At 41.1% G+C, this 23,346-nt stretch overlaps 1 protein-coding gene across 4 annotated transcripts in view; it reads right to left on the bottom strand.

Annotated features, from left to right (window-relative positions):
* Window positions 1–20,298, bottom strand: part of MED6 (mediator complex subunit 6) — a 54,624-nt gene extending 34,326 nt beyond the window's left edge. For 2 of the 4 annotated variants that reach the window (XM_029598756.1, XM_029598757.1), the window contains exons 1-3: window positions 20,171–20,298; window positions 17,470–17,629; window positions 3,622–3,713 (exon numbers count right to left, since the gene is read on the bottom strand). In XM_029598756.1, the coding sequence (XP_029454616.1) occupies window positions 3,622–3,713; window positions 17,470–17,629; window positions 20,171–20,192 (274 nt within the window). In that variant the 5' untranslated portion in view covers window positions 20,193–20,298. Of the gene's footprint in view, window positions 1–3,621; window positions 3,714–17,469; window positions 17,630–19,716; window positions 20,111–20,170 lie in introns of those variants that run through there. The other 2 variants (XM_029598759.1, XM_029598758.1) reach the window with 2 other exon arrangements.
* Window positions 20,299–23,346: the final 3,048 nt, after the last annotated feature.

Genomic DNA, 23,346 nt, shown 5'->3' with positions numbered 1-23,346 from the left:
ATGACTGGGAAGATTCACGAGTAGAATCAGTAGAGCTCAAAGCTCTTACCTTGGAGAGACGAGTCAGTTACGTACTGCCAGATGATGTCACTCACATTTAATGGGCAATTCAGCCTGCTTAACAATGGAAAAATAAATAGAACATTCCTCAAGTTTTGCTAAATCCCTTCTCATCCTGATAGGCCTCCAAGGAGACCTCATCCTCCTGCTTAGACTCATCCGAATCTTCCGAGTCCGATTCCAATCACGCTAGCCGTCCCTCGGTAGGCAGAGTTCACGGGCCCGCGGAACCTTTAGGGGGGACCTTCCTCTGCTTTGCCGAACCTGTCGGGACTTCTGTGACACCGCACTTACCTGCCTGCCTAGCCAGGAAGGCCTCATGCAGTAAAAGTACGAATTCGGGCGAAAACCTCCCCGGGGTCCCCGAAGGACGCTTGGGGCTGCTAGGGCCCCGAGACATCCGGACCTTTTTCCCCAGGTTGAACCATGGGAAACAAGAGCGACGGAGACCCCCCCCAGACCCCCAGGGAGAAGCCCCCCTATCCAGCTCCGCTTCTGCGGCCATAGCCACTCCTTCCTGTGATCCCAGCGCCACCGCCTCGGTCCACGAATGCCTCCGCAGCTTTGCTTGCCTTTCAGACCCCCCCTCCCGCACACTCCGTGCAGAGGAGGAGGTCATTCAGGCAGATCGATGGGCTACCACACTCCCTGCAGGTCTCAATGAGCTGCTTGTCTGTCATAACAAGCACCAAGAAATAAAGCAAGGCAAAATAAAAATCCAAACAGGCAATCCTATGCTTGCTGCGCTTCCACGCGGCCCAGATTGCAAGGGGGAGGGGCGTACCACGCGGCAGCTGTCAAACCCTGAAGACGGCGCACTGCCCCAAGAATTTCCCGCCGGTGTGGTGAACAGGCCACTGCCGTGACTGAAAACTGCACTGCTCTTTCGGGAGTACAGCCAGCCCCACCAGAGTGAATCTGCCCCGACCAGGACCACCCTCCTCCGAATGATCCCCCGGTCCGCCCACTTACTGTCTGGCCTGCACCCGCCGATCTCGCCAAGGATTTCAGCCTGCTAGGCTGCACAGCCTGCCGCATGCTTCTGCTGTTGCATTCAGCCTGCTAGGCCGCAAAGCCTGCTCACATGCGGCTGCTGTTGCAAAAGCAGACAGCTGCAAGTGACGGGGTTTTTTTTTTTACAACAAAGATTTAAAGGCCCAGACACACAGGAAAGCACAAAAATAAAAGTAAGGTATGTTCAGGAATGTTGGAAATCTACTTTAGGTTTATTATACAAAATACATTTACATTATTTAGATGGCAAATTCACAATTTTATTTATTTAAAATCTTTTCTATACCGTCGCTAAGTTATACACCATCGCAACGGTTTACATGTAGGCACATATTTAATGTAGGTAAAAGTGTACTATAGTACATTCTAACAGGTGCCGTCAAAGGTTCGGTTACAATATATCATTAGACAAAATCATTTTTAGAGAAGTGTGTCATGACCGAGTGTACTGAAAGTACTTTTACGGGTAAATTTATCATACATAGTGTTATCAATATGCTAGTTGTGATGTGGGGTTCATAGACTACTCTACTGTATCGTCCTAAGAACTGTGTGTCGGTGCTTATCTGCTTATTCCTGAATCATTTCTAGTCTCCTGTCTCCTTGTAAAATGCCCACTTAAAAAGCCATGTTTTTAAACTTTTCTTAACTGCCCACATTGGTATAACAGTTGCAGGTACTTTTTACCTGCAGACTTTACACTGATTTTAAGCGAGAACATACATGTATACTTTCCCTTTGAAAACTATCCATTCACATTTACACCTGCTAACATATGCGCACATTTGTTTTGGGGGAAAAATTTCGTACATACATTTGAAATGGAAAAGTGTGTGTGTAATTCCAAACTCTGCTCCACAAACACCGCTTTCTACTGCAGGTAAAAAATATATGCACACAGGCCCTATGCACATATTTTTGCCCTCAGAATGGACAAAAAAAAAGTCTGCAGGTAAAGCGCCATCTCACCTGCAGACATGGCTTGTAAAATTATCCTTCCCATCTGCAAAATGATTCAAATATATGCACATAGGCTGCAGAATTTCAGAAATTTTACTGCACAAATCTACTCCTGAGCTGCTGTGATAACTGCAGAGTTTCCAATGGCTACTATGACCTGCTTGTATACCAAACCACAATTTAGTGTCTCCCAAATGTTCTGAAGTACTGTCAGATTAATTTGACCTTATTCTCCCTCATCACATTTGGTTAGCTATCTGAAAAGGCTGCCACCCTAGCTCATGGCCTTCTGCCAGCACACTAATTGCATTGTGCCATAACAAATCAATGGAACGGATCACATTAGCATGGGATCGAGGTACCTTCCCAGACTGGCTGCCAAATCAACATTATTGACTAAGCTGCATTTGCATTCTGGAGCTGGATTGTTTTTGTTGTCTCTTCATATATATTTCTGCTAAAAGTCAGAACCTTCCCCCCAAGAAATCAGGCATGCTGTTAATATGAGATCAGGCAGCAGGGCAAAGAAACTGATTTCTAGCTCTACAAAGAAGCAAACTCTTGGTATTTTTTAAGCTTTGGAGTACATAAAAGGTTAAAAAGTCAAAGCTATTTAGAAATAATGCTTAGTCTGCAAATCTATTAACATACCTTCTCATAGTTCAACATCCACAGAACAAACCAGATGAAACTCTGATGCCCCGGGCAAACAGAAATGCACTGAAAAGTATATATTTTATGAAACCATATTTCCAATTACTACACGGAAAATCCCCCTGATGTGCCACGTTTTGACAGAAAGGTAGATTTATGAGATTTAAGCTCGATGATACACAAAAAAAAGCCAATAGCTTGCGCCCTCTCTCCCTTTAGTGAGACAGGTTGCTGTTGCAGCAAAATTGAAATGCATATTCTTTGCCAGACCTCTTAAACCAGTTCTATAAAATCTGGCAAACTTTGGTCAAGGAGAGATTAACTTACCAAATGAAAGTAAAAAATCCTTTCTAAATCTTCTCTCACCTCCTTTAACCCAATCTGATCCCAAGATGCTACACGGTGGAAAAGTCTGTAAACATTTCCTACCAATATGGCCCTGACTCATTCATGTACAGACTCTGCATCCAACAGTTTTAATCTCTGCATTGGGTTGCAAAGTTTTTGGCTTCATTGTTGTACCTATTGCTCTCTGTCTGGTATGTTTTATGGAACCTGTTGTCTTTTGTGATGTTCACAATAAAAAAAAGAAGATGAAAGAAATGCAAATGGGTGGCTTTCATTTGCCTGTCCTAGTGTTGACCTAATGAATGCTAAAACAATATACTCTGTTATTGCTCCATGAATAAAATGAATAATTTCATCACATATAAACTGTCAATGTCGATCAGGGAAGCAGACTACAGCTGGCCCATACTGTGGATACTGGACCAAGAAACACTACATTAATAAGTTATTAAATGGGAAATTTCAATTCTAAGTTTCTGATTAGGAAGCCCTATCTGCTAGGAAAAGACAAAATACCCTGCTTAAATTGTTACTGTAGTGACTTTGTATTTAGGGCAGTGTGTTCTGTTTCAGGAAAGCACTTACCTTGTGTAGGAGACTGTCGTTGCTGCTTCCTGATGATAAAGAGAATGGGATCTTGAGCATGTAGGAGGATATACTCCACGCCAATCATCTGGCTGAAAAATATTTCATGTGTGCACAGTAAATATTTCCATTATCTTAAACTGGAAAACCAGTTAAATTTGTAACAATAATTCATATACCTTGGGGAAAACTGGAGTCCTGAGTTGTCCCTCCCTAGATAAGGCACGTTTTCTCAAAGGGTTTCACTTTACTAAACTCAAATTAAGAAACACCAATATTGCTACGTCTCCCCCAACACTTTCAGAACCATAGATGCAGTTCAGGTGCCAGCTCAGTTAGGTATCCCAGAAATGGCTGTACATAAGGTTTTTTTTAATAGGAAAACCAATATAATTCTATTTGCAAGGCACTACATGAATGGAAATTAGCTTTGTATTATAAATCCAGCACTTTCAGGCCGATTCAGTAAAGTCCGTGGGAGAACGCCCACTCGCCTGTGCACGTGATGCAATATTTAAATTAGGTCCGGCGGTAGAAACGGCCAAAAGGAGGTGCTAGGGACGCGGGTTTGACAGCGTTTGTTCTTGAGCCCGCTGACAGCTACGGGCTCGGAAACCGGACGCTGGCAAAATTGAGCGTCCTGTTTTCGACCCGACAGCCGCTGGCTGACTTCAAATGTTTTTTTCTTTTTTTTTTTACTATTTTTACCCTTCGGGACCTCCGACTTAATATCGCCATGATATTAAGTCAGAGGGTGCACAGAAAAGCAGTTTTACTGCTTTTCTGCGCACTTTCCCGGTGCCCGAAGAAATTAGCGCCTACCTTTGGGTAGGCGCTAATTTCTGAAAGTAAAATGTGCGGCTTGGCTGCACATTTTACTTACTGAATCGCGCGGGCATACCTAATAGGGCCATCAACATGCATCTGCGGGTTGGACGTGCGTTTTCCGCCCCTTAGTGAATAAGGGGTAAGGGAAAACGCGCATCCAATGACAGGTTAACAGTGTGCTCCATCGGAGCGCACTGTACTGTATCGGCCTGAAATTGTGAGCCATGGGGAAAGAGAAAATTCACTTTACAATGCCTGCAAAACAGCCTAATTTGTAATTTTTTGAAGCAGACAGCACCCAGATAACTCCTTTTCCTGATGTGCCAATGGGTGCCAAGGGCCGTCTGCAATAAATGTCGCTTCCTTCCCTCTCTCTGTCCCTTTTATAAGCACTGAGCCCCTCTTCTAGCCTACAGATATTTAAAAGAGCTTGCATAGTCTGCAATGACACCAAAAAAGTTATAGCAATTTATCACTCTTGAGGACAGAATCTTCGATGGCTATCAAAGTTACACAACTTAAACAGCAGGAATCTTGTATCTGCAAAATAGTTCACTATATAAAGCTTTCATGCTGCTGGTATTTCTGCGTCTATGCACCTGGACTTCTACCGAAACCTAGCAAATTCCTTTTTTGCTTTTCCTCTGATTTTAGTGCACTTTCTGCATATTTTTAAGCATCTTAGAATTAGTTCCACATACCAGATTCAAATTTCTTATGGGCTTGCAGAATAGTGTTAAGGACATGGCCAAAGGTTAAAGCACAAGTCCAGTTTTCTCCATCCGTACTTCACCGTGTTACCTTGAGCACGTGACTGAAGCTTCCTGCGATCAAGTCCCAGGCTCCAGTTCACTAACAACCCTCTCTCCTTTGTCTACTGAAAAATCACTTCATGTACTGGTGTCTATCATAGCAGGTCCTTGGAAGGGGAGGGGGCAGCTCGGAAAAGGGACTCATAAGAATTATCTTTAGAAGTGGTGTTTATCCCGACAGTATTAAAGAAGAAATAAATGTGTAGGAGCACTGCAGAAAAGAGTTTTCTTCAAGGATAAAATCCTCTGAAAAAACCCCAACATTAACAGTACAGAGCTCCTCCGCTGCCAACTCCTCTCCAAATCTGGCAGGGCAATTGAGCAGCAGCAGCAGCAGCAGAGACCGTGAAGACTGCCCAGAGGGAAAGAAGAGAGTGAAGCAATGATATCTGCTGTTGCAAAGATTAAAAGAAAAAAAGAAATATTTCAGGAATGCTGAACGGATACTTTGAAGAGGCATTCAAAGTCACACCCTCAGGCGTGCAGATTAAACTAGCACTGTGTACCCTCAAATAGGGAAAACACTTTTTGGTTGTTTTCTCCTTGACTCAGAGAGGGTAAGATGTGCGGCAAGAGAAGATTGTTTGACCCCTGAGCCCCAAGCCTCGGTGGCATCTATCAGGGAACTGGGAGCTCCAGGAAGTGCCCCACCAGCCTCTGCCAAAAAGGTGAAATGGCAGCTGGATGCACAAAACCAAACAGAAAAACAAAAACCCTTAAGTTTTAAACACTTTTTTTTTCTGTTTGAGCACTCAGAAAACTACACACCCTTCTGAAGCCCTTTACATTTGATTTATATTCCACTTTTCAGGCACGTCAAAGCAGATTACATTTAGGCTCTGAAGGTATTTTTCTGTCCCCATTGGGCTTACACTCTAAGAGGCCAGACTTTAAAAGGCCTGCGCGTGTAAAATCCAGGGTTTACATGCGTGGCTGGGCCTCGCGTGCGCCGTGCGAATTTTCAAAGTAGCCTGGCCACACGCATAAGTCCCAGGCCTCTTCAAAGGGGCGGGACGGAGGCCGGCCCGGACAGCAGCCATTAGCTGCTGTCCCAGGGAAGCACACGCCGGCAGCCGGCCGGCGCGCATCAATTACTTCTGCTCCCAAGGAGCAGAAGTAATAAAATAAAAAAAAAAACCAGGCAAGGTAGGTTAGCTTTAAGGGGGTGGGGAGGAGAGGGGAAGGAAGGTTAGGCAGGGGGTTAGGGAAGCTCCCTCCCAGTCCGCTTCTTAATTGGAGCAGACTGGGGAAGACCCAATTGCGTCGCCGCACAGACTTTGCATAAATTCACACCCCCCCCCCTTGCGCGTGGGGATTATAAAATCGGCGCATCCATGTGTGCGCGCCGGGAACCGTGCCCGCATGTTATAAAATCTACCGCTAAGCCTGTACCTGAGGTGAAGTAACTTACCCAAGGTCACAAGGAGTGGCGGTGGGATTTGGCTTCCCTGGTTCTCAGCCTGCTGCTCTAACCACGAGGCTACTCCTCTACTCGCCCACTTTCTAATTCTGTGAAGCCGAATTCTAGATTTCCTGCTGAGGCTTCCCATACACAGCACACGTTTTCCAAACTTCATGACCAGCTTGAGCAGCACGACCAGTTCAGCACAGCATTCGCACCACGTCCAGGTGGTGGGTACAGAATTTCGTTCTCAGTCTTGGGTCAGAACAAGTGTTTATCAAAATGGTTTCCTGATTAAATAGGACTATATAACTTCAGATTCGTTCATGCTTCTGCGCAATTAAAGGGGTATTTAGTATCTTCCAGGGATCAGTTTTTCTTCTTTGCATTACCCTGGGCTTGGAACTCATGCCGAATGTCAGGGTAATTACTAAAAGCTGCTTTGAAGACTTGGTTAATCTAACTGTTAGATGATTCAAGATAATCTTTGAGCAAAGCGAGTCAGTTGACCCCTACTTGGTAAGGCACTCAGGAAAAGACTTCCTGCAAACTGTTGATTATGTTGTGAAGTATGAGATCTTATGTTATTGAAATTTGTTTTTATATTCTGTTTTATGATTATATACTGTAGACCACTTTGAGCGCTTTCTTAGCAAGGAAGAAGTTAAGACATTAAAATAAATTAAACATGTGGTACTAGAACAGCAGCAATACGTCCAGGTACATGTAACTGATCCCACATTTATGTACAATTCAGACAGAGAGATGGAGCTCTAAAATGATTTATTTCTAAGCAGTCACATAGATCCAAAGGATATTTTCTTTGCTCGGCAAGCTAGAACTCTAATAAACCAGTTGCAGCAGGTGGGGATTGGTTATTCTGCTTTTACTTGGTATTCGGTCAACAGTGGTGTTGCGTGAGGATCAGCGTTAACAGCTACCTTGTTTAATTTATATCTATTGCCCCATATGTAATACCCTGGCTGATTCAGGTGTTGGTTATAGAATTTATGCAGATAATATATAATTCTTCATCTCTACGATAGCAACATTTGATGCCATTTGGGCTTTAGGCACTAATCATCTAAGACGTATTAAGAACTGGATATTTAGTAACAAATTTGCACTGAACTTTGGGAAAATAGAATTGATAGTAGTAAGTAAGGCGAATACCCCTACTTCATTTCAGTTTGTAGAACAGTCAGTGCCGTCTGCACGTAAGAAATTTAGGAATTTTATTGGAGCCTGAGCTTTCATTGTAAACCCACATTAAAATGTAATCAGAAGTGTTTTTTCAAACGTCAAAGATTACAAAAACTGAGGCCTAACTATCTCCAACGGATTTTTGTATGGTACTGTAGGGATTATCACCATGAATCAATCACCGGAATTCACCAGACTTTGGGATCCTGCATTCTGTGTTACAGTCTTTGCAGGTGGTTCAGAACTCAGCTGCTCGGTTTTTGAACGGTGCTTGCTCCAGAGAACACATCATGGCTATTCTTCGCACCTCGCACTAGTTAGCCAAAAGTTGGTAGATCAAGTTCAAAATCCTTACACTAGTTCATAAATTACTGAGTGGAGAAACTCCTGCTTGTGTTAACTCCCTACTAAAAATGCATACACTCTGAAGGGCTTTAAGATCTGCTAGCCAGAAATCTGCTAGATATTCCCTGTTTGACTGGCTGGCCCTCTATTAGGGAACTCACTTGGTAGTGAGCTATGTGTGATTGATTAAATGTCTGCCAACTTTTAGGAAGAAGTTAAAAACAGGGTTCTTTCAATGTGCGTTCAAGTGGGTAATGGGGTGCAATAACATCCCTGCTTCCTCAATCATTAGCATGCTGTAACAGTACAAGTATCAACAATGCTGGTTGGTTAAATATTATACAGGCATGGCCTCTTTGGTTTTTGTCTTATGTTTGTGCTTATCCTTGCTAGTTTTTGTTATTGTGTGTATTTTATTAATGTGCATGTTTTATTGTACCCTGCTTAGAATATGGGATTAAGTAGATTGGAAATCTTAAAAAAAAAAAGATCAAAAGAAGGATCCCTACTCCCATATGCTATTCTGTCTCAGCTGAATGTTGCTGGCATCAAATATAAGGAATTTCTGGCTTATTCACAAGAGACTGTTAAAAAAAAAAAAAAAAAATTGCAGCGAATGTCAGGCAGCCAATTTATCTGTGAGATTGGCTGTGTGTGAAATAGAGAACGCAGGGTTTTACCACCCTAAATTTGTTACATCTGTAGTTGCTGTTCTGTATCACTATTGGAAATTAACTTTTTTCACTTACATGACTTCATCTGAGCATTGTAAAGTGGCAAATTTTGCAATTCCATTTTCTGTGATAGTATAATTGATACCAGTCTCTGTTTCACATTATTTTATTTAATACAAAGAATATTTCTTTAGTAAAAAAAACAAACAAAAAAAAACTGTCCCTATTATATCAGGGCTCTGAAGCTCATATTTTCAAGAGCAACACAAATAAGCTGTAGAAAATCTGTGACTCTTAAGGTTCTACATACTAATCATTTTTCCCCATAGATGCAAAAAGAGAAAACCTCAATCAAGGTGGAGACAGCTGTATTGTACCCAGCAAAGTTGCAGGCAGAGAGGGCAGGAAAAAGATATTTGTTTATAGATTAATTATTGACAAATTATTTTTAGACAGTCAGCTTTGGAAATCTGGTGAAGATGTGCAGGAGCTCCTCAGCTATCATTTATGGTTGGTAAGTATTAATTTGATGTATCAGCTAAATAGTTTAATTATATCCAAATTACTTTATGAAATTGTTTATGCATTTTCTCTCTTTAAAAAACAAACAAACACTTGGCTTTACAAACTTAGAACCTGATTCATCAAAGCATTTTCCCCATAGACAAAGAATGGGAGAAATGTCTTAGTGAATCAGGTCCATAGAGAAAGGACAACAGAAAACCACCATACAGCCTAATCTGCCCATCTTTACAATCCCTACTATTCCTTCAGATATCCCCCTGAGAGTGTCCCATACTTTCTTGAACTTTCATGGAACAGCGTCCACTGAGAGGCTGTTCCATGCATCCATCATCCTCTATGTAAAGAAATATTTCCTTAGATTACTCCTGAGTCTACGCCCGTTCACCCTCATCCCATAACTCTTTGTTCCAGAGCCTCCATTTCTTTGAAAGACATCCACTAATATGCAATACCACCTTGGAGGTATTTAACCTCCTAGCCCAACTTTCATCTAGGGTATACCCATTTAGATCTTTAAGTCTGTCCCCATATGTTTTACAAGGAATACCACTAACTACTGTAGTAGCCACCCTTTGGACAGACTCCATCTGGTTTATATCCTCTTGAACTGTACACAGTATTTTGAATGAGGTCTTACCAAGGACTTATACATGGGCAATATCACCTCCTTTGCTCTGCTGACCATAACTCTCCCTATGCACTGAAACATCTTCCTGGATTTTGCTGCACCATCTCAAGATCATCAGATCCTGCTCTTGATTGACAGATAGAAAAATGTTACCCCCTATACTGTACCACTCCCTTGGGTTTTGCAGACCAAATGCACAACCCTGTATTTTTTTAGCATTAAATTTTAGCTGTCAGACCATGCCTCAAACTTCAGTTGAATCCTAGATAGGATTTTAGACAGTGCTGGGGAGGAGCCAGCTGTCGTGGTACATGTGGGCACCAACGACATAGGAAAATGTGGGAGGGATGTTCTGGAAGCCAAATTTAGGCTCTTAGGTAGAAAACTAAAATCCAGAACCTCCAGGGTAGCATTCTCTGAAATGCTCCCTGTTCCACGTGCAGGTCACCAGGGGCAGGCAGAGCTCAGGAGTCTCAATGCGTGGATGAGACGATGGTGCAAGGAAGAGGGATTCAGTTTTGTTAGGAACTGGGGAACCTTTTGGGGAAGGGGGCGGGGGGGGGAGTCTCTTCCAAAGGGATGGACTCCACCTTAACCAGGGTGGAACAGACTGCTGGCGCTAACCTTTAAAAAGAAAGATAGAGCAGCTTTTAAACTAGAACAAAGGGGAAAGCCGACAGTCACTCAGCAGTGCATTGTTCGGACAGTGATGGTTCGGACAGTGATGTTCCAATAATAAGAAAAGTAGTCCAAGTGCCTGTAATTAAAAACTCACCTGAGCTAAAAAAATTCTAACTTATCCCTATCAATTAAAAAGCAGAATGAAAATACAAACAAAAAACAAACTTTGAAATGTTTGTATGCTAATGCCAGAAGTCTAAGAAGTAAGATGGGAGAATTAGAATGTATAGCAGTGAATAATGACATAGACTTAATTGGCATCTCAGAGACATGGTGGAAGGAGGACAACCAATGGGACAGTGCTATACCGGGGTACAAATTATATCGCAATGACACAGAAGAGCACCCGGGAGATGGTGTGGTGCTTTATGTCTGGGTTGGCATAGAGTCCAACAGGATAAACATCCTGCACGAGACTAAATGCACAACTGAATCTTTATGGGTAGAAATCCCTTGTGTGTCAGGGAAGACTATAGTGATAGGAGTATACTACTGTCCACCTGGTGAAGATGGTGAGACTGACAGTGAAATGCTAAGAGAAATTAGGGAAGCTAACCAAGTTGGTAGTGCGGTAATAATGGGAGACTTCAATTACCCCAATATTGACTGGGTAAATATATCATCGGGACACGCTAGAGAGATAAAGTTCCTGGATGGAATAAATGATAGCTTTATGGAGCAATTGGTTCAGGAACCAACGAGAGAGGGAGCAATTTTAGATCTAATTCTCAGTGGAGAACAGGATTTGGTGAGAGAGGTAACGGTGGTGGGGCCGCTTGGCAATAGTGATCATAATATGATCAAATTTGATTTAATGACTGGAAGGGGGACAGTAAGCAAATCCACGGCTCTCGTGTTAAACATTCAAAAGGGAAACTTTGATAAAATGAGAAAAATAGTTAGAAAAAAACTGAAAGGAGCAGCTACAAAAGTAAAAAGTGTGCAAGAGGCGTGGTCATTGTTAAAAAATACCATTCTAGAAGCACAATCCAGATGTATTCCACACATTAAGAAAGATGGAAAGAAGGCAAAACAATTACCGGCATGGTTAAAAAGAGAAGTGAAAGAAGCTATTTTAGCCAAAAGATTTTCATTCAAAAATTGGAAGAAAGATCCAACAGAAGAAAATAGGATAATGCATAAATGTTGGCAAGTTAAGGCTAAGAGAGAATTTGAGAGAATTTGAAAAGAAGTTGGCTGTAGAGGCAAAAACTCACAGTAAAAACTTTTGAAAATATATCCGAAGCAGAAAGCCTGTGAGGGAGTCAGTTGGACCATTAGATGATCGAGGGGTTAAAGGGGCACGTAGAGATAAGGCCATCGAGGAAAGATTATTTCTTTTCTTTGGTGTTTACTGAAGAGGATGTTGGGGGAGGTACCCGTACTGGAGAAGGTTTTCATGGGTAATGATTCAGATGGACTGAACCAAATCACGGTGAACCTAGAAGATGTGGTAGACATGATTGACAAACTGAAGAGTAGTAAATCACCTGGACCAGATGGTATACACCCCAGAGTTCTGAAGGAACTAAAAAATGAAATTTCAGACCTATTAATAAAAATTTGTAACCTATCATTAAAATCATCCATTGTACCTGAAGACTGGAGGATAGCTAATGTAACCCCCATATTTAAAAAGGGCTCCAGGGGCGATCCTGGAAACTACAGACCAGTTAGCCTGACTTCAGTGCCAGGAAAAATAGCGGAAAGTGTTCTAAACATCAAAATCATAGAACATATAGAAAGACATGGTTTAATGGAACAGTCAGCATGGCTTTACCCAAGGCAAGTCTTGCCTCACAAATCTGCTTCACTTTTTTGAAGGAGTTAATAAACATGTAGATAAAGGTAAACCGGTAGATGTATTGTATTTGAATTTTCAGAAGGCATTTGACAAAGTTTCTCATGAGAGGCTTCTAAGAAAAATAAAAAGTCATGGGATAGGTGGCGATGTCCTTTCGTGGATTACAAACTGGCTAAAAGACAGGAAACAGAGAGTAAGATTAAATGGACAATTTTCTCAGTGGAAGGGAGTGGGCAGTGGAGTGCCTCAGGGATCTGTATTGGGACCCTTACTTTTCAATATATTTATAAATGATCTGGAAAGAAATACAACAACTGAGGTAATCAAATTTGCAGATGTTACAAAATTGTTCAGAGTAGTTAAATCACAAGCAGATTGTGATAAATTGCAGGAAGACCTTGTGAGGCTGGAAAATTGGGCATCAAAATGGCAAATGAAATTTAATGTGGACAAGTGCAAGGTGATGCATATAGGGAAAAAGAACCCATGCTCTAGTTACACAATGTTAGGTTCCATATTAGGTGCTACTACCCAAGAAAGAGATCTAGGCGTCATTGTGGATAACACATTGAAATCGTCGGTTCAGTGTGCTGCGGCAGTCAAAAAAAGCAAACAGAATGTTGGGAATTATTAGAAAGGGAATGGTGAATAAAACGGAAAATGTCATAATACCTCTGTATCGCTCCATGGTGAGACCGCACTTTGAATACCGTGTACAATTCTGGTCGCCACATCTCAAAAAAGATATAATTGCGATGGAGAAGGTACAGAGAAGGGCTACCAAAATGATAAGGGGAATGGAACAGCTCTCCTATGAGGAAAGACTAAAGAGGTTAGGACTTTTCAGCTTGGAGAAGAGACGGCTGAGGAGGGATATGATAGAGGTGTTTAAAATAATGAGAGGTCTAGAACGGGTAGATGTGAATTGGTTTTTTACTCTTTTGGATAATAGAAAGACTAGGGGGCACTCCATGAAGTTAGCATGTGGCACATTTAAAACTAATCAGAGAAAGTTCTTCTTCACTCAACACACAATTAAACTCTGGAATTTGCTGCCAGAAGATGTGATTAGTGCAGTTAGTATAACTGTGTTTAAAAAAGGATTGGATAAGTTCTTGGAGGAGAAGTCCATTACCTGCTATTAATTAAGTTGACTTAGATAATGACCACCGCTATTACTAGCAACAGTAACATTGAATAGACTTAGTTTTTGGGTACTTGCCAGGTTCTTATGGCCTGGATTGGTAACTGTTGGAAACAGGATGCTGGGCTTGATGGACCCTTGGTCTGACCCAGTATGGCATGTTCTTATGTTATTACTTTCCACACCTTCCTGGGCGACTATCCCGTTGCAGATTTGGGTATCATCCTCAAAAGGCAAAACTTTTCCCAGTGCAAGAATATTTGGCACTCTAGACAGAACTTCGATCACCCCTTCTCCAACTTACCTCTAGCACAGTACTCCCTACCACCAGCAGCAGCTCCAGAACACTGTGCCCTTTTATTGGCAGTATTAGCTCTGGCACAGCACACCTCTGGATCTCAAGCTGGCAGGATCTTGCTGCCCTCAAAACTATGGCACTCTAGGCAACTGTCTAGTTTGCCTAATGGAAACACCACCCTGCCTTTTCCCGATAATCCTTCCAAGCATTTGGTCCAAGGACCGATCCTTGCAACACACCATTAGTATCATCCCTTTCCTCGGAGTGAACTCTATTTACCACTGCCCTCTCTCATTCGTATATATTCTTTTCAAGAAAGTTTTTGCTTTCCCCTCCAAACTAGGAGTAAAATGTTTCTCAGAATAAGGTGATTGTTTGTTTTTTAAACAAAATAATCTAACAAACAAAAAAACCCCAACCCTGTATTTTTGGTTTTTTCTGTTTCAGTGAAAGTCTGTTTATTGAGATATTTTTGTTAAATTTCATAAACAATAAGTTATAAAAAAAAAATAGTTTTATTTCATAGAACTTATGGTGCAGTGTCCGCACCATTTGGTAGTTTCTTCTTAGGGTTACCTCTAGACTGTCCGTATTCCTTTGGAGATATGGCCTCCTGAATTAGGCACAATACTCCAGACAGGATCTCAACAATGACTTGCATAGAGGCACTATCACCCGATAAAACCTTTCCCTATGCTTCCTAGCAATTTTCTGGCTTTAACCACCACCTTGTTTTGAAATCTTAAGATCAGATATCAACACTGCGAGAGATGTGTCTTCTGTATCTCACTCCTCATTCTGTACTGTCCCTCTGGATTTCTGCATTGCTGCCAGGTACTCAACCATTCATCGAGCCTTTTCAGATCACTCCTCTTTCTGTGTACTTTCTCAGGAGTACTCATCCATCTGCAGATCTTAGGATCAGGAATGGAAAAATATTTAGAAAACTTAGATGTGTCACACTTTTTAAGAGCCAAGGTATAAATTTGTTTCTCCTCTGCTGTGTAGTGGATTTTTAAAATGATCTTTTTGCTATGTTAATTTTTTGGATTTCTTTCCTGAATGTAATCTGCTGTGAAGTGCCTGAAAACTGGAATATAAATAAAATAAATAAATTTCATTTTTGCTGATAAAAAAAAAACAAAGCAAAACATACAAAACAAGTTAAGTCTATCATATATATTTTTGTGGGGTGGGAGGGGTATTTTTATTTTGTTTCTCTCTTCCCTCCCTGCAGCCGCAGGCCACAGCAGCAGCTGCAGCTTCTTCAGGTCTGGGTTTATCACAGTGGTTACAGATACTGGGCCCACTGCAATAGCTGCTTCTAGGCCTGTACTGGTTAAAATCAGGGCCAGCACGTGACTTTAATTTTTAGGCATTCGTGCAAAACACCACCCAAGAATTTTCCACCCCTTAGTATCATCTGCAAAAAAAAAATCCCAAATCTTTCCTATGTATTCTTCTGCAATATCACTTATGACAATATTGACCAGAAGCACACCCATGGCCAATAACTGATATTCTGATTGCCGTTTTTACTTTGGCATGAAATGTATTTACCAGCCACTATCCTTGGTTGTCTATTACTCATTCATTTTCTAACCCGGGTAGGTCCCAACTGGTTTATCTCCATATTGCCCATTGTATTTAACACCTCAGGTGTGAGACAGTGTCAGAAGCTTTATTGAAACCCAGGTATATCACATCCATTGCTCACCCAGTTAAAGAAAAAACAAGAAAAAGATGTAACAGCGATCCTGTGTGCATTAGTCCACCACGATACAGCGGAGTCCATTTTACGGAGAAAAGAAAAAAAGTGGGCATCAAAATGCAGACTCTTTAAACCATGGGTATCATGATGGAATATCATCTGGCCCCTCTGCCCTTTGAACAGTTGGAGCAGGAAGAAAGATCGTATTGGAGAAAAATGCAGACAATATAAATTGAATCCCCTGACAGTGCACATGCATGGGAACCATAACCCCAGCTATAAAACCTGGGTCAGAGCAATACAAATTGCTTCCGTTTCCTCTGCGTTACTCGCGACACATCTGGAAACATACACATTTTAATCGACAAAACCAATGCACCTCTAAGTTTAAAAAGCAATTTCCAACAGCCAACCAGTCAAAGAAATTAAATTGATGTGATTGACATACTTTTGCCAGAAATATGAAGGCCCATTTAAAAACAAACAAAAAAAACTTTCAGAAACAAAATGATTCCCCCAAGGCTGGAAGTGGAAAAATTAGATATTTTGGAAAAACTGAAAACAACTTATGAAATATACTGTTAAAATGCTTTTCAAGACATGGTTTTAAAACATCATCACTACCTGCCCATCTCAGCAAGATGCCGCTCAGAATGGTTTCTTGCTGAGATGGACAGACCACAAGAACTTTTAAATAAATAAATAATGCTTTTTCAAACTGCTCGCTAATCACTAATATAGTATGAAGATGTAAGACAATGAAAAAAACAAAACAAAACTAGATAATTGTGATTCCAGTCCTGTATGTTATAAGATTACGTGTAAAATCTCACATCACAGATTCAGTTCCACTCTCGGCCCTCAGAGGGCACAATGTTATCTGCACAAGAGGAAAGCACTTTTGAATTGCCTCATCTTTTTTTGATCTGGAGAGTGATAAATGATCATGTCCTCCTAATATGGCCTTCGTTCACCTTTTCAGAGATAGTCTCTCAGCTCAAAGAGCTGGGACATTTCCCTATAGCAGGATGAAAGTCTACTGCCCTGCCTGCTTGCATAGAGAGATTAAAAAGAAAAGAAAAACGGGGCAGATGCTGCAAGAGGCCTGCAGTGGCTAGCAAAGCCTCAGGAGAAACGTTAATGTTTCAATCAGGTGGCTTGGAATTTTTTTCCTTCTGATTCCACCCCATCCTGATACCAGGAAGGACCTTCAGCTGCATGACAGGCAGTACAGAGGAACTGAAAACATACTGCCTATTGTAAAGAATGGTACAATTTAAGGTTTTTTTTTTATACTGGGTAACATATTGAAGCAGGGGTAAGTAACTCTGGTCCTCAAGCGCCACAGTGAAAAGATCCTGAAAACTCGACTGGCTTGCAGCATTCAAGGACCAGAGCTGCCTACCCCATATTAAAGTATATTTTCACAATTCTACTAGAAATAGTATATTTTTCCCCAATGTATGTAATTTATATTACAATTAGCATGCTGGTGTTTTCTTAACAAATTACCCACTAACTTTAGAAGTAAAGGTGAGGGATTCACAGATATACTATTAAGATGGGAGTTTCACTGCTTATTTTTCACACTTAACTATAAGACTTTATAAAGGAAAGCTATTAAATTATTTTACTTTTTCTCCCCATGTCTCTCTATGAAATAGTGTGACCATCTTCAAGCATACTGAAGCATTTCAACTTTGTAAGAGACAGGGAGAAACCCCTCCATGTTCAGCAAAACACTGTCAGATTAAATATGCATTTCCTTTTCTCTCCTCTTCAAGTAAACTTACTTCAAATGGTCCAGGGTTAGCCTCTGCATTTTGACCACTTCATTGTTGCACGTTCTGTCATAGAATGGGTTACTTCTTTCTGAGAAATAATCCAGGACTGTACCACTGTTTAATATAGGAATCCATGAACTATCAACCCAGGAAATGCCCAGTAAATTATCTGCAGATAAATAAAACAAAGCTGTTAATTCCTAAAGTCCCATAAACTTAAAGAATTAGGTAAAAAAGGAAGGTATGTGGCACCCAGTACTAGTTCAACTTAGGGTTTATAGGCATTCTTATGCAAAGATTAGCAAGAAAGACTGGTGAGGAGCTCATGGCCATCTGTCTGTGACCTCATATCAGAGGAGTAGAATGCTGTGCTTTGGTGCGAATTGAGTGCGTGGTGTGGAAGTTACATTGGCTGGGTCAGAAATTTCAGAGTTCACAGGTTGGAGAGGCAGAACTGTGGCACCACACTGCTATTTACCAGCCAGAAAAAGAAACACTGCTCAGATACAGTAATTGAGACACCACCGGATACGGAAGCACACACCACCTGCATTCAAAGCAGGAAAAATGACTGTGTGCCCGTGAGTGGGCTGACACTGCCAAGTCTACAAGAACACTCCCACATCTCTATACTCATAGTTTAGTTTAATTTGAATAAATCGCCTTCCTACATCAAATCAAAGTGATAAAAAATCTTAAATCACATAAAATATCTATTATAGACAATGCATGATGCAAGACATCACATAAATGCATAAATATATCTAAATGAAATACAAACTAAACATTTATTATATTGATTTGCTTGTCCCCACTTTCTGGTATAGGGATTTAAATTGCTTTCCTCCTTTTTCTCTCAGTAGTAAGGCAATACTATTTCAATCAAACTATTGTACAATATTTAGCCTTTTTTAAACAATTAGTAAAAAAAAAAAAAAAAAAAAAGGTAAAGAAAAATAAGTGAGAAAATACTCCAGAATGTGTTTGATGTTAGCTCTTACTGTTCAAATCACAATTTACTCCAAAATTTCATTGTTTTCTACAGAAATTTTCCCGGAACTCTAACCAATATGAACTATACTTAATTTTTTTAAAATACATTTCAGAGATATTTTTAAACAGAAAGAATGGAAGAAGCAATCTACTCCAGGGGTTTTTGCCACACAAATGTGGACTGAATGTGAGTTTTGGAAAACAAAATATAAAACAGGCAAATTTCTGGTTCTGAATGCTCCACATGTGCCTGCTTCTATTAGGACTTGAGATTCATTCCTAGGTGTTGCTCTCTAGTGCCCTTTACTATCAGATCCTTGCAGTTTTAAAAATCAAGGATTAATTTACTCTTTCAAGTAAAAACAAGGAAACACACCATGAAATGAACAACCAACAGATTTAAAACAAAACCTCTTTCAGCAGCCATGTCATAGGGGACTTTGTCAAATACCTTCTGAAAATCCAAATACACTATATTAACCTTTATCTACATGTTTAAAAAAATCTGAACGATTTGTAAGGCAAGACTTCTCTTTCCTAAAACCATATTGACTCTTCTCTATTATGCTATATCTATTTGGCCAGCAATTTTGTTTTTAAGAATGTCTTTTACTATTTTGCCCAGCACAGACATCAGGTTCATTACTCTGTAGTTTCCAAGATCACACCTGGAGCCCATTTTAAAAACTAAGGTGACAGTCACCTGTCACCTTCCAGTTTTCAGGTATCCTGCCTGTTTTAAATGATAGTTTACAGATTACTAGTAGCCCATTCAAAGAATTTTCTGCTTTGCTGTTTCCACTCCAGCCTCACCCATTTCACCAGGCAACATGTGGAGGGGAAAAAAAAGAGGGAAGGGTTGATGCAGATAAAGGAGCAGAAGCCTGCAGCTCTCTTTGATTCTGGGGAATCAGCTGGGGGATGGGAAAGAGAAAGCCTACAACACAAGTCAGGGAGCTTGGAGCTGCGAGTGATTTATATGGGGGGAGACAAAATATAGGTGTGTGTGTGTGTGGACTGGGGTGGATGGAAGGAGCTGTTAAAGACAAGTTGATTCACAATTTCCCCTAAACACCACCAATCTCACGATAACCACAACTCAAGATTTGCCAGGTACGATCTTAAGTGTTTTCTGCTATAAGCATTTACAGGCAGGTTAAAAAAACAAAACAAAACAAACCTGACGTTAGCTACATAAAAATTATGTCTATGCATAAATAATATATTTATCCAATCTCCCAACCAGAAGTACTTTATTGCTACCTTGTGCAGTCTTCCTCACTGGCCATCCTGGTGTTATTTCATTGCATATATGGAAAAGTAGTTTTGCTTTTCTTAGGGTACCCACACTACAAATCCATGCATGCAGTGGGGTAAAAGTGGGACTGGTCTATAAAAACTGGGACCAGCTGCCAACATTAGACACCCCGCAGCAGCAAGCTGAATTATTTACATAACATTCTGTACTTCAAAAGACTTTCCAATAATCTTATTTGAGCCAAATCAAATTCCAGGAGTGGGAAAAAAGAAGAAAAAACCCAGTCCCACAGTAGACGATGAAGGGCGAGAAAAACACTGAGATCTAGCAGAGCCCGGGCTGGCTCGGCTCTTCTCTAAGCGTCCTCTGTTGCGCTCTTTGGAGAATACAATACTTCACATGACGGGGCACCAGCCGCCGCATTAGCACAAGAAATAAAGCAAAGGACCACCGACTTACCTCGGATATCCACCGCCGCCATAGCGAACGAGCGAGTACTTCCGGCCCTGACCAATGACGTCACACAGAGACATGGCTGTACCTCTCAGATTAGGCAGAATTGTACAACTCCGAAGTGATTTAGCACCTGACCCACTCCGATCTTCTATTTAAAACATTTACTTTGAAGATTGTGATCATATCCTTTCTTACCGCTGCTGCAACAACAAAAAAAAAATCCCTTCTCTTTCTTTCTGTGTCCCTATTTACCCGTATTATTTTCTTAATGGGCCAAATACTAGCATATACTGTATACTTAAATATATAATAATAGTTATATAAACGTGATTGTATTTTACATGCAGATTCTGCGCTTGACTTTACATATTTTTTTCTGTGCTGTCTACAATGGCGTAATCCGCAGCACATTTTCAGGACATGTCAAGGGGAAATGAGAATGCTGACAAGGGTGGGAGCTTTTCCAGATCCATTCATACTGTATAGGTGGACCGTAGACATATGCGCCTGTCCCAGGAAGTAGACTCCATCTTGCCTAGAGCTTCTTTACAGATAAAAGCACATTCCCAAGGCAACACTGTTATTCGTTTAGAAAAATATAATAGGCAGCAGCAAATTGCACTTTCAGCATAACTTAAAGTCGCCATGAGATATATATTTTACTTGTGCATAAAAAACAAAAAAGCAGGAAGGCCTAAGGTAGGTGGAAAGGCCATACGTTTTCAAGTGGCAGCACCATGTCCTATACCTCATGGTCATGGCAGTTTTCTTCTGTTGTACAAAGGGTTTATGGTCCCCCTAAGATTTGTAAAACTCCTCAGAACTGAAGCTCGGTTTTCTCAGTGGAGAAAGGTAAACAGTGGGATGCCTCAGGGATCTACACTGGGTCCTATACTTTTTAATATATTTATAGATGTGGAAATGGGAACGACGAGTGAAGTGATCAAATTTGCAGATGCAGAAGGAATTGGATTCAAACAACAACAGAGGGCCCCGATTTCCATGGTCTGGGATACTGTTACCCGGACATAAGTGAAAAAGCACAGGACTGTTTCTATGGCCAAATCCTATAGGAAACGAAGAAAGCATGCATGGGGGTAACTTACTAGTGGAGCAGTTACTTCCCTTAACCAATAGGCCTTGATACTTTTGACGGAACTCCAACATTGCTCTCTGCTTCAACAGCAAGGGAAAAGGGGAATTGGATTTAGACAGCAACTAACCAGGGCCCTGACTTTTATGGTCTGCGGAACTGATGAGCATGGTTGTAACAGAGCAGCAGTTACTACTCTTAACCAATAAGCCTTGATACTTTAGATGCAACTGCAACATCACTCTCTGCTTCGAAGGAGGAGGGTGGGGTTGGAAGGAAAAGGAATTTGGATCCAGATACAACCAATACAAGCCATGACTTTTTCACAGTCTGGGTACTGATGCTCAGACATTAAGGAAAAAACATAGAACTGCTTCTATGGTCAAGTCCATAAGCAAAGCACATCAAGCAAAACTGACTGATACATGGGGGTAACTTGCATGATGCGGCAGATACTACCATGGAAATCTCACTAGGCGGACTGGATGGACAATTGGTCCTTTTCTACCTTCATTGCTATGTTTCTATATTTGGAGTAGTGAAATCACAAGCTAATTGTGAGAAATTGCAGGAAGTCCTTGCAGGACTTGGAAATGGGGCATCAAAATGGCAGATGAAATTTAATGTGGACAAGTGCAAAGTGAGTTACAACCCAGGAAAAGAATCTGGGTGTGCTCGTGGATAATACCTTGAAATCTTTGGCTCAGTGTGTAGCAGAGGTCAAAAAAGCAATCAGAATGCTAGGAATTAGGAAACAAAAAGGGGAATAAAATGGAGAATGTTGTAATACATCTGTACTGCTCTATGGTGAGACCTCACCTAAAGTGCTGTGTGCAATTCTGGTTGCCACATTTCGAAAAAGGTATAGCTGAAATGGAAAAGGTATAGAGAAGAGCGATCAAAATAATGGAGCTGGTACAGCTCCCCTATGAGAAAAGGCTAAAGAGGTTAGGACTGTTCAGCTTGGAGAAGAGACGGTTGAGGGGGGGATATGATAGAGGTCTATAAAATCATGAGTGTAAAAGAACGTGCAAATGTGAATCAGTTATTAACTCTCTATCAAATAATACAAAAACTGGGAGACAAACCATGAAGTCAGTAAGTAGTACATTTAAAACTAATCAGAAAACATCTTTCACTCAACACACAGTTAAGCTCTTGAGTTCATTGCTGGAGGATGTGGTAAAGGCAGCTAGCATAGCTGGGTTTAAATAAGGTTTGGACAAGTTCTTGGAAGAGAAAACCATAATCTGTTATTAACCAGATAGACTTGGGAAGAGCTAATACTTATCCCTGGACATTAGCAGCATGGGATCTATTTACTGTTTGAGATCCTGCCAGGTGATTGTGACCTGAATTAGACACTGTAGGAAACAGAATACTGGGCTTGATGGGCCCTCGGTTTGATCCAGGATGGCAATTATTATGTTCTCATTTTCCTAACAACACATAGTTTACTATTGTAGATGTTATAACTATTTTTGATAGCGTAAAGCAGTGGATCCTAAACCTGTCTTGGAGGATTTCCAGCCAGTTAGGTTTTAGGAGATCCACAATGATTATGCATGAGATAAATTTGCATGCACTGCCTCCATGGCATGAACATTTTATCTCATGCATATCCATGTGGATATCCTGAAAACCTGACTGGCCGAAGAGTCCTCCAGGATAGGTTTGGGAGCCTCTGGCCTAGAGAACATCAAGCATCCTGAAAAGTTAATTGTATATTTTCCTCTCTTCATTTCCCTTCTCATTCATTGTTCCTTTTTGACTTTGAGACTCCCTTCTTTAGGAGCAGATTCCTAACAGATTGCTAACTCCTCCCCTCTGGAGGAGCGATTCATAACAGATTGCTACTCCCATCTGCTTGCTCCACCCATCAGCATAGCAGACAACACAGTGTAGCAGAATGAGAGGGGGGAAGATGCTTCTCCTTCAGCTTTGACCCCTGTGGAGGAGCTTAGTGCCTAGAAGGGGTCTTAAGGGCTTTAGTTTCTTCAGATGGAGCAATTGATTTGGATGAAGCCTTTTCAACAGAATTTGTTCTCTTGATGCATAAGGCTTTCCTGGCTAGGAAAGAAGAAGC

The sequence above is a fragment of the Rhinatrema bivittatum genome, chromosome 4 (genome assembly GCF_901001135.1).
Source record: "Rhinatrema bivittatum chromosome 4, aRhiBiv1.1, whole genome shotgun sequence".
NCBI classification, from domain to species: Eukaryota; Metazoa; Chordata; class Amphibia; order Gymnophiona; family Rhinatrematidae; genus Rhinatrema; species Rhinatrema bivittatum.
This window is presented reverse-complemented; position numbering and strand designations above follow the sequence as displayed.